Consider the following 12479-nt stretch of genomic DNA (forward strand, 5'->3'; position numbering starts at 1 on the left):
AGCAGAATAATAATAACAGCCCAAAACACTGATTTTTAAAAATCTACAGCATGATCTAACCTTTCCCAACTCCCACAACTGATAGTATAATAATGACACTATAGCCAGTGAGGTAGAACAGAAATGAAAAACATAGCCATGAATAAGAGTTTTATTTTACTTGGATTCTAATTTACTTTAGAACTATTCAATTTATTTTAAAACTAAGGATCTGAGCCTGGAGAGATGGCTCAGCAGTTAAAAACTGAGTTCAGTTCCCAGCAATCACATGGGACAACTCACAATTGCCTGTAACTCTAACTCCAGGAGGATCCAATACCTCTTGCTTCCATGGACACCAGCACTCATGCGCACATATGCCCCACACACACATACACAGGCACACACGTGAATGCACACACAAAATAACAAAAAAGCCCATATGACTCTATGTCAGTCAACCTTTCTAAGTTTGCATGAATTTTCTCATTTGTTGAGCACTGTACTAAGACATGGAAAGTTATTTTTTAATCTAAGTACTGTCTTTGAGTATATAAAACAATAGAATTAATGATTACTATATTGTAAGAGACATTAACAAAATGAAATGGTGGCATAACTGACAGATATACAAACTGTATTTCAGTTTTTCATCATGAGAAAGGAAGGGTCCTGAATTTAAGGAAGAAACTTAATCCTTACCTCCCTTTTTGAAGTTAAGACCATTGTAAGGGCTGACACTATCCCAAGAAAAGGTACAAACCAGTATTTTAATCAACAAAAGAGAGGTGATAAAGTTAACAAGAGAAAGGTGAAACTGTGGGTTTAACTCTTCCTCCAAACCAGTCCTTTATCTCTACTTGCTTTATGTTTTTTGAACTAGGGCAAGTAACTTCACATTCTATGTTAAATTTGCCTTGTCTGTCAAACAATGATATTATCCTCCAAGCCCAGTGGTAAAGTTGGAAGATTAATCAATGTTCCTCCCTTTTAATAACACAATTCAGGTATTTTCATTTCCAAACTGGCAGGTAGGAATCTTCCAAAGGAAGGGGTCAGAGGAGGTCAAGGGAGCAAAGTATAGGTGAAGGCATTTCTCACCGAGAGGATCTTATCACCCTCCTGGAGCCGCCCATCCCGGGCTGCAGCCCCATCCTCTTTGATGCGGCTGACGTAGATGCCACTGTCGTTGGAAACATACTGTTGATCTGTCCCACCGACGATGTTGAAGCCCAGCCCTGAGAAAATCATGGAGGAGTGAAGGAGAGGGGGATGAAGAAGAAAGAAAGATTAGAAGAGAAGAAAGGAGAGAAAAATGTTCTAGTGGGGAGGAGAGGGTGACAATTCAGACTGTGAGGTAGCTAACACAGTCATTTGCAAAGTCATTATCAACAAAGGCCAAAGTACCTTAGGTTGCTGATTTAAACCAGGTAGTACTCAAAGTATATACACAGTGATCAAAATGACTAGTCAAATACATTGAGCTCTACACAGTACGGGAAACAGTAACAGTGAGTCTTGTAAGGTACAAGGGCTTCTGATAACACTTGCTTTTGATGCTGTTGGTGACATTCAGATGACCCAAATCCTGGTATCCCTATATTAATGTAACAGGGTTAGCTGCGCTCATAACAAAGAAGCTTTGTTTGTTTTTTTTTAACTAATTATCAAATAAAATATTATCAATTTAGTGAGAAAAGCCTGCTAACTGAACCCTCTCCTTCACATGTCTTCTGTCAAGATCTGGGAACAATGGGATATGCTAGTGCTCTAGAAGAAGCAGTCTTAGTAGTTTATCTTTCTATTTTGTGCTGGGGTAGAAGAGTAGAGATACGGTCATTAGCAGGAAACTACAGAACTAGAAAAACAATTGTTCTTTACAAAAGAATCAAGTCACCAAATTCACTTTTTTCTTTTCTACATTAAGTACAACTAATCACATACCTGCACTCAGTGATAGCCAAGTTTACTCACCGGGGGGGGGGGGGGGGGGGGTGGGGGGAGGGCTGATTCCTCACTGATTCTAAGTTAGTTACTTCCCTCCTCCTAGTCCCTGGTACCCACCATTCTATTCTTTGTTTCTCTGAGTTTAATTAGTTTACAAGAGTAAAATATTTCAGTTACAGAAGAAAAGCTCTAGAGATCTGCTGTACAAGATTGTGACTACCAAAATAACAGTATATGGTATATTTTTTAAATTAGTAATACAGTACATCTAGGTATCCTTTTTATAATAAAATATAGCAGGCAAACAAGTTAGCTGGGTAACTAAAATTTTGTTTTCATGAATCAACCACTAAGCTGTGACAAGGATTTTACTCTACAGAAATCATTTATTTCTTTAAAGAAAGGTATAAAACTTATGTAAAAAAAAGGAAAAAAAAAAAAAAAAGAACTGGGAGAAGGGGGAAGAGAGAAAAGAAAAAGAAATAAAGAGAGAAAAGGGAGCCTTGCTTCTTTATGTAGTTACAGTCATAACTCAGGGACACAGTACAAAGAGAAGGAAAACACTTGGAGACATTTTTTAAAAACCAAAAATGTATTGATGCAACAGGAAGGGAAAGCCAGTGATCTCCTTCCTGATGATCTCAGTAGAAAATATATCACAAAAGAGATGTATGTAGGCTTTCTCTAAAACTCTTTCCATGGGTAGAATGAAGCTAAGACTAGAACACTAACACAGCACTATCAAATCAATCCACAATTTAATGAGAAATATAGCCAAAGAGAAAACATCAGGAAGTTTATGGTTTAAATCGCATACCTTGTACATGGAGTCTCTGCCACCAGATAAGTTTGTGGTTTTTTGTTTGCATTCATTTGGGGATTTATGATACACAACAGAAATAACTACTTCTAGAACACAGTTTTCATATCCCTGAAGCGCAGGGTAGGAAAGACAGGAACTCTAATTTATTCATTTTTTACATAATCCTCTTAATTTAAATTCATGATTGTAGGTTAAGTGGGGAGGGGATGGTAAGGTAGCAGAAACCAGATCATAGAAGGCTTCATAAAGACTTAAAAATAGTGACAGGTTTGAGCAAGGGGCTGAGGCCAATCAGTTTCTCTCAATGCTGAAACAAACCAAATCTCCCACTGAAATTCAACATTTTCACTATGGTTTGAGTCTATCACCAAACAGCTACTCTCTCTGTAGGGAATGAGGAACAAGTGTTAAGCGGCCAAATGAAACACAGTGATTTGCCAAATGGACTTTGTTACAGGTATTTAAAGCTATAGAACAGCATCTAAAAAGCGGTAAAAGAAACCTTACTGAGGCTTCTGACGCTAGGTAGGGTGGGGTAGAGAGTAGGGGGCGGTAGTCGGGGGTGGTGGGAGGAGGAGGAGGAGGCGGTGAATCACTTATAAATGGCGCCCAAGCAGGACCCGAAGCCCAAGTTCCAGGAGGGTGAGGGTGTGCTGTGCTTTCATGGGCCTCTTTTCTATGAAGCAAAGTGTGTAAAGGTTGCCATAAAGGACAAACATGTGAAATACTTTATCCATTACAGTGGTTGGAATAAAAATTGGGATGAATGGGTTCCAAAAAGCAGAGTACTCAAATATGTAGACACCAATTTGCAGAAACAGCGAGAGCTTCAAAAGGCCAATCAGGAACAGTATGCAAAGGGCAAGATGAGAGGGGCTGCTCCAGGAAACAAGACATCTGGTCTGCAACAGAAAAATGTTGAAGGGAAAACAAAAAAGAACAAGCAGAAAACACCCGGAAATGGAGATGGTGGCAGTACCAGTGAGACACCTCAGCCTCCTAGGAAGAAAAGAGCCCGGGTAGATCCTATTATTGAAAATGATGAAACATTCATGAACAGAGTTGAAGTTAAAGTAAAGATCCCTGAAGAGCTGAAACCATGGCTTGTGGATGACTGGGACTTGATCACTAGACAAAAACAGCTTTTTTATCTTCCTGCCAAGAAGAATGTGGATTCCATTTTGGAGGATTATGCAAATCATAAGAAATCTGGAGGCAATATAGATAATAAGGAGTATGCTGTCAATGAGGTTGTAGCAGGGATAAAGGAGTACTTCAATGTAATGCTGGGGACTCAGCTACTCTACAAATTTGAGAGACCGCAGTATGCTGAGATTCTTGCAGATCACCCTGATGCACCCATGTCCCAGGTGTATGGAGCGCCACATTTACTGAGACTGTGCGAATTGGAGCGATGTTGGCCTATACACCTCTAGATGAGAAAAGCCTTGCTTTATTACTGAACTGTCTACATGATTTCCTCAAGTATCTGGTGAAGAATTCTGCCAGTGCCAGTGATTACAAAGTGGTTCCTCCTGAATACCATCGGAGAGCCGTGTGAGGGGCGTTCTCTCTCACTCGTGCTTGGGTCTCTATAAACAGTTTGGTTCTTAGTCCTTCTCTTGTACAAATGATGTACTTTGAAGGCCGCTAGTGTATAACAGAATTGATGTTCGATTTTAAACAGAGAAAATAAAAGGAATCAGTGTTCCTTTATTTCTTTCTTTTCATTTCAAAGTTTCTACCAGTGTCGGACAACAGGGAGATATGCTGTAGAGTGTTTTATTGCCTAGTTGACAAAGCTGCTTTTGAATGCTGGTGGTTCTGTTCCTTTGACACTACACACTTTTATAATATGTGCTAATGCTCTATGAAAAAATGCTCTGATTCCTAGTGCCAAAGGTTCACTTCAGTGTATATAACTGAACACTCATCCATCTGTGCTCTCTCTCTTTTTTTTTAATGGTGCTTAAAGAGCCCATCCTTTGCAAGCCATCCATGTTGTTCCTTAGGCATTTTATCTTTGCTTAATTGTTAAAGAATGGTGGCTTGTTTCATGATTTTTGTATTTGTGTCTAATGCATGTTTTAACATGATAGACATAATGCATCCTGTAGCTACAGTTTTATGGAAAAGTCAATCTTGTAGGAGTTGTTTTTCCGATCTTCAATAAATTTTTTCTTTAAATTTCAAGAAAAAAAAAAAAGAGAAACCTTACTGAGACCTATTATTTTTAAGTGGAGTCTATTTATCCCCTAATACCACAACATGGTGGTACATTTATTTGACATATTATTGTTTCTGTTTAAGTGAACCAAACCACTTAAAATGAGGACTCTTAGATTAACTAAAGAATTTACATAAATGAACTCATCTACAATTTAAAACTGCAGGAATGAATGAGTTACCACAGCAGTGAGTAGTGACATTATAGTCCATACTTGGGGCTGGAGATATGGCTAAGTGATAGAGCATTTACCTAGCATACCGGGCAATACCTAGTACTACCAATAAACAGATAAAATCTTAGCCATATGTATTTACATTCTTCCTAATCTATTTGTTCAATAAAAATCACAGACCATTTACTACTAGTGATCAGCTATTATATTACATCCTGATAAACAAAGAAAGCTAAATTGTACAACTGTTCGGTTCTGACTTTAGGCATAAACAAGTGTATCTTTTTCCCTGTTCATTTTAGATATTGCATTAAGTCAGAAGAATTAGTTTCAAGTTCAACTCCATAACTTACCAAATGTGAACTGAAGCAAATAATTTTCAGTCTGATTTGCTTTCTTTTCTAGAAAATAGAATTACAAATTCTACCTGTTCTCCCTCAAAGGTAACTGTTAGACTCCAGTAACAAAATCTGAAAATTTTTTCTTTGTAAAACATAGTAATTGTTACACTGGGGAAAGGGACTAAGAGTTTCTATCAATTTCTAACAAACTAGTGACTGTTAAATTTCCAATTAATACTCTGATGGGGTAAGGGGGAAAATATGATGTAGACATGAAAATTCTTTTAAAAATGAGAAAAACATAGGGATTTAAATTCTACCTAGCCAAAAGGACAAAAATTGTTCCACACAACAGAAGCAGAAGGGTCATCGCCAAACTCTTTTTACAAGGCTACAATAACCTTGGTGCCCAAGCCACACAAAAACAAAACTAAGAAAGGGAACTACAGACCAATAATATCCCTCATGAACACTGATGCAAAAATACTCAATAAAATACTGGCACATCGAATCCAAGAACACATCAGAGAAATCATCCACCATGACCAAGTAGGCTTCATCCCAGGGATGCAGGGATGGTTCAACATACAAAAATCTATCAATGTAATACACCATATAAACAAACTATAAAAAAAAAAATGATCATCTCACCAGATGCTGAACTGCCTTTGACAAAAATCTAACACCCCTTCATGATTAAGGTATTGGAGAGATCAGGGATAGTAGGAACATAACTAAGCACAAAAAAAAAAAAAAAAAAAAAAAAAAAAAAAGCAATATACCATAAACCAACAGCCAACATCAAACTGAATGGAGAGAAGCTTAAGGCAATTCCTTTAAACTCAGGAACACAAGGTTGTCCACTCTTTCCATTATCTCTTCAATATTGTACTTGAAGTTCTAGCTAGAGCAGTAAGACACTAGGGAGGGCCTAGGCCCTACCCCAAATGACAGATTTTGGTGATCCCTCCAGAAATGCCTCCCCTCCCTGAGGAGTGGATGGGGGATGTGATGGGGAGGGGGTATGTGGGGGACATGGGAGAATGGGGAGAGGTAACTGGGATTATATGTAAAATAAGGAAAAGATATAAAAAATAAAGTCTACCTATGTATAAATATAAAAGACTTGATTAGAACTCACATTCACTGCAAGTAAGTATGCTCATAATTTATTTCTAGAACTCCCCTTCAAAACTAGCTTTTAGGGAAATGGAGAGATGGCTCAGTGGTTAAGAGGACTGATTGCTTTTCCAGAGGACTTGGGTTTGATTCCCACATGATGGCTCATAACTATCCACAATTCCAGGTCCAGAAGCTCTCTATTGACCATGAAAGCGCCAGGCTTGCATGTGGCATATATACATATATTCAAGCAAAATACTCATACACATACACAAAAAGATAAACTTAAAAGATAGATTTTAAAAAAATAAGAGTAGTATTTAAAATTTGTAGTAATTATCCAGCACAGGTACCAACCAACTAGAACAGGTATCAGCCGAGAACAACTAGAGGGGATAGATCAACAAGTTATTTAGTATATATCAGTAGCATCCACGAAAAGTATTTTGTAAGCAGAGTGAGTACATACTCAGGTTTGTTGGAAATCTACTGCCATAGTATTATTAAGATTCACTTTTTAATTTCAAAAACATCCCAAATAGGGCAAATGTGATCACCCCATCTATTAAAAAAAAATATATAAGAATATATTCATGGCAACACAAAATGTTCTAGTGTGGAAGTGACTGTTATCTAAGTTAGAGAGTAAATTAAACATTAAAAATTAGAATCAGTTAATAATCATGTACAAAGTAACATAAATAGAATTCTGAAATGTTATTCATAGTACAATACCCTTCTGATAAATAAGAACATCCACACATACAACATTTTATTACCTATGTACAAAAAGGCATGCATGTGTAAAGATGTGTTAAGAGAGAAGGATGTGTATAAGAGAGAAGAAGGACACATTATTCTATTACACTGAGAATAAGAATAAAACCAGAAAGGGACATTCTGACAACACCAATATCCTCTGAAGATAAAGAGTGCAATTAATTCAGTCTCATCACCTAAGGGTCTCAAATGGGTTAAGGGCAAAGAGAAAATAATAAAAGTAAGACTTAGTTTTCTTAAAAAAAAAAAAAAAAAGAAGAAGAAGAAGGAGAAGGAAAAGGAGAGAAGGAAGAGGAGGAGAAGAAGAAGAAACACTGTAAGAAGCAGACAACCAGTGAGGTTGCATTTTCTAAATGACAGGAAAGCCACACCTTCCCAGGATCCCCTGAATACCACTCCCCTTTTCTGTTCCCAGAAGGCCTCATTTCTAAAGGAACATGCCAGCCGCTCCTGCCTCACTAGAGTTAATTTCAGACAGAGCAGTTTTAAGGGCACACATCATTTAAGTTGATGATGATAATGATGATGATGATTGGAAAAGTGCTTAGAAATACCTGGTGCAGAATTAACATTATAAAGACATGAAACAAAGGTAAAAGTATATAATCTTCACAATATATAACCAACGAAACAGGCAAATAAAGAGAAGTGACTTGCACAACATCTTATTATTACATGGTAAAGCTTAATCTGCATTCAGTCATTCTGATAATCTCCTCCACCAAAGGAGCATGATAACTTTATCTGAGGAAAAGTCATAGTACAGATTAATACAGAAATATTACTGTCAAGATTGACATTGGGCCAAATAAATGAGAGTACTCAAGGATTCAGTCTGATTCTTAAATACTATATTCTTCTACTCAGTGAATTTACATTGAAACTCAGTTTTCTGTGACTAGTACAGAAACCTGTACTCACAGTAGCTGCTCAATAGATACATATGAATAGAAAAGAATAGCTGGGTAACATGAGCAACTCAGGATAAATAATTAAGGCTCTAAAGCTGCCTTCAGTTTACAGACTATCAGGGTGAACTTTCATGCTGAGAAAAACAGTTAAGTATCTATAGAGGCCTCCTGGTGAATTATAGTCTGATTCTGTTTTGTGGAGTCCCTATCTGGGATGTGGAGGGGGCTCGATGGGACCCTACTGTTCTCCTGGCCAAAGCAAAAAGCAAGATGCCACACGCCCACCTGAGGTTCTTTGGTTTTATGCCCTGTTTGTCTTCTCTTTGTAGGTCTTGTCTTGGGCTTCATTTTTTTTTTACTGTCCCTTTTTTGTCTTGTATTTTCTGTGTTAATTGGTTTATTTTGGATTTGGGGCAACCGAATTGACAGACAGTATGAGTAACAAGACTAACAAGCCTAATAACCCTCTAACCTGTGTTCTAAAGAATTTTAATAAACTTTACCACCCTATAATTAAGGAGGATTATGATTATTCTATCACCAAGAGTTGTCTCCAAACATTCTGTGAAACTAAATGGCCCACATTTGGAGCTGGCTTACCCTCTTTTGATTCTCAGATGGACAATGGTTAATGTCACCCTTGGTAAGCTCAGACACCCAGATCAGACTGGATATATCTTTCCTTGGGCTGAAGCAACTCCCAACATGCTCCCATGGATGAAGGTCTGTATAGTCTGCAACAGGCAAGGTGGTCAAGCTCTGGCTGTCAGCAGACTGACCTTCAAGAACCATAGCAGAGACCAACAAGCCCCTTTGAAAACCATTCTGGAGTACTCACAGGAAGAATCACTCCTACCTCCATATAACCATCTTTACCCCCTCCAGTCCCCACCACTACCCAGTCCCCAATCTGCCTGCCTGTCTGCACCTATTCCTACCCCAGGTAGGGTAGTTCTTCCCTACCTCCACCTATCTTCTCCCAACCCCAGCTCTTCCATACCTCCCCATCTTTTCCCCTCCCCACACCCCTCAGGGAGTCCCATATGGCTCTCCAGACTTCTGGTTCTGGGGAGGCACCTCCTTTAGTCCTCACTCCCCTAAGGGCCATTTCCTGACAATTGTTATCTGTATGTCCCTTTCTCACCACAGATCTCTACAACTAGAAGAACTAGAATCCCCCTTTCAGCCCTTATTCCTTAATTCCTCTAATTGACTCCATCTTTTTGAGTCATTTCCCCATGTGGAATGACTGTCAGTAGATTCTCCATACCATCTTCAATACCAAAGAAAGAAAATGGATTCTCATGAAAGCAACTAAAGCACTTCCCAAAATAGCTTCAATGGCTGAGAACCAAAGGGCACAAGCAATTGACTATGCTCTGACAAGAAGGAGATCCCAATGAGACTACAACACAGAAAAAGAAATGAGATCACTCAGGGAATACCAACAAGTTCTGCTAGAAGGGATGAAACAGGCAGTGTGAAAGCCCACTACCCTATCAAAAGTAACATGTGAACAGGGCCCAGATGAATCACCTTCAGCTTTCCTGGAATGCCTTCTGGATACCTATTAGTTCTAGAGGACCTGGCAAATATCAAGGCAATTAATCTGTCCTTTGTTACTCAGTCAGATCCTGACATACATAGAAAGATACAAAGGATGGATGGACTTGCAAGGAAAAACAGGTCAGAGGAAGTCCAGAAAGTATTTGATGGCAGAGACAGCAAAGATCTTCCGGTAGGAAGATAGGGCGTGGCATCATGGCTGCACTATAAGCCCCAGCCACTTTCAACACTGCCCATGAACACCATGATAAAAAGGAGAACTTTACAAAAGGACCCAAGCACCTACTACAAAGAAATAGGTCACTGGAAAAATGAAGGCACCCCACACCCAAGCCAATCTTAGCTATGGAGGATTAATGAGGCCAAAGTTCCTTCAAACTAGGCCCCCAGGAGCCTATGGTAACCTTCCTCATAAGGGGCCAACCTGTAAATTTTCTGGTGGACACAGGGACTACTCATTTGATATTACAGGAGCCCCTGGGACCTCTTGCCAACTAAACAATGGAAGTAGAAGGAGAAGTAAAAAAGAAACAGGACATGCCAAAGAATACAAATGGACCGCTGACCAGACCATTATCCTAGGACAAGGAACTGTAATTCATTCTTTTATTGTTATTCCTGAATGTCCCTACCGTTTACTGGGATGGAACCTTATGTATGTACATATTTTATTTAAATTTAAAACAAGCTTGTTTTACAAATCAATCCCAGTTCCCGCACCCTCCCCTCCTCCCCTGTTCCCCCCACCAACCCCCAATCCCATCCAATTTCTGCTCCCCAGGGAGGGTAAGGCCTTCCATGGGGAGTCTTCAAAGTCTGTCATATCATTTGGAGAATGGCCCAGGCCCTCCCCCATGTGTCTAGGCTGAGGGACTATCTCTCTATGTGGACTGGGTTCCCAAACTCCATTCCTATACTAGGGATAAATACTGATCCAATACCAGAGGCTCCATAAACTGCCCAGTCCTCCCAACTAATGCCACATTCAGGGAATCTGGGTCAGTCCTATGCTGGTTTCCCTGCTATCAGACTGGAGTCCATAAACTGCCCCTTGTTGAGGTCAGCAGTTTCTATAGCCTGGTCTTGACCCCTTTGCTCATCACTCCTCCCTCTCTGCACCTGGATTCCAAGAGTTCAGCTCAGTGTTTGCTTCCATCAGCTACTACATGAAGGCTCTAGGATGGCATACAAGGTAGTCATCAATCTCATTATTGGGGAAGGGCATTTAAGGTAGCCTCTCCACTATTGCTTAGATTGTTAGTTGGGTTCATCCTTGTAGATCTATGTACATTCCCCTAGTGCCAGATTTCTCTATAAACCTATAATGGGTCCCTCTATGGTATTTCTTTCTTGCTCTCCTTTGTTCTTTCCCTGACTCAGTCTTCCTGCTCCGTCATACCCACCTCTCCCCTCCCCAGGCTCCCAATTTGCTTGGGAAATCTTGTACTTTTCCCCTTCTCCAGGGAACCATGTATGGTCTCTCTTAGGGTCCTCCTTGTTTCCTAGCTTTTCTGGCGGTGTAGATTGTAGGCTGGTAATCCTTTCTCTGTGTCTAAAAACCATATTTAAGTGAGTAAATACCGTATTTCTTCTTTTTGTGACTGGGTTACCTCACTAAGGATGGTTTCTTCTAGTTCCATCCATTTGCCTTCCAATTTCAAGGTGCTATTACCCCCACCCCCACTGAGTAGTACTCCATTGTGTAAATGTACCCCATTTTCTCCATCCATTCTCCAGTTTGAGGGGCATTCAGGTTGCTTACAGGTTCTGGCTATTACAAATAATGCTGCTATGAACATAATTGAACAGATGTCCTTGCTGAATGAACATGCATCTTTTGGGTATATGCCTAAGAGTGGAGTTATTGGATCTTGAGGTAGACTGATTCCCACTTTCCTGAGGAACCACCATACTGATTTCCAAAGGGGCTGTATTAAGCTTGCACTCCCACCAGCAGTGGGAGTACTCCTTTCTCCGCATCCTCTCCAGCGTAAACTGCCTTTGTGTTTTTGATTTTAGCTATCATGACAGGAGTAAGATGGTATCTCAGAGTTGTTTTGATATGCATTTCCATGATGGCTAAGGATATTGAACACTTTCTTAAGTGTTCAGCCATTTTGGGTTCCTCTACTGCGAATTTTCTATTTAGTTCTGTACCCCCACTTTTTTAAATTGGATTATGTGGTATTTTGGTTAACTAGCTTTTTTAGTTCTTTGTATATTTTGGAAATCAGCCCTCTGTCAGATGTGGGGATTCTGAACAAGTTCCAGCCAACACTATCATTCTCAGTAGACACTCCTGGGTTGCAATTGAGAGGCCCTGCTAAGGTTTTAAATATAACCTGACCAATAAGTGAAGAATATCTACTCCTCCAAAATCCAACCCATTCCCTAAAAGGGGAATGGAAAAGGTTGCTGATGCAGGCAATTCCTACAGTTTGGGCAGAGGACAATCTTTCTGGCTTGGCAAAACATGTGCCAACATCACAGTGCATCTAACATCTGGGCAATGCCCATTCCTGTCAAGCAGTACCCATCAGTTCAGAAGCCAGGTGGTTATTAAGAGTCACACAAGGTGCCTCCTTGAAGCAGGCATACTGATTCCTTG

General features: G+C 39.6%; 1 protein-coding gene and 1 pseudogene across 1 annotated transcript in view; one reads left to right on the top strand and one right to left on the bottom strand.

Moving 5' to 3' along the window:
* Synj2bp (synaptojanin 2 binding protein) overlaps positions 1–12479 on the bottom strand; it is a 62038-nt gene that overhangs the window by 35632 nt on the left and 13927 nt on the right. The window contains exon 2 of the mRNA XM_051196252.1: positions 1081–1217. Within this exon, the coding sequence (XP_051052209.1) occupies positions 1081–1217 (137 nt within the window). The remainder of the gene's footprint in view (positions 1–1080; positions 1218–12479) is intronic.
* On the top strand, positions 3327–4310 carry LOC127230933 (mortality factor 4-like protein 1; annotated as a pseudogene).

Source organism: Phodopus roborovskii, unplaced genomic scaffold (genome assembly GCF_943737965.1).
Source record: "Phodopus roborovskii unplaced genomic scaffold, PHOROB, whole genome shotgun sequence".
Lineage (NCBI taxonomy): Eukaryota > Metazoa > Chordata > Mammalia > Rodentia > Cricetidae > Phodopus > Phodopus roborovskii.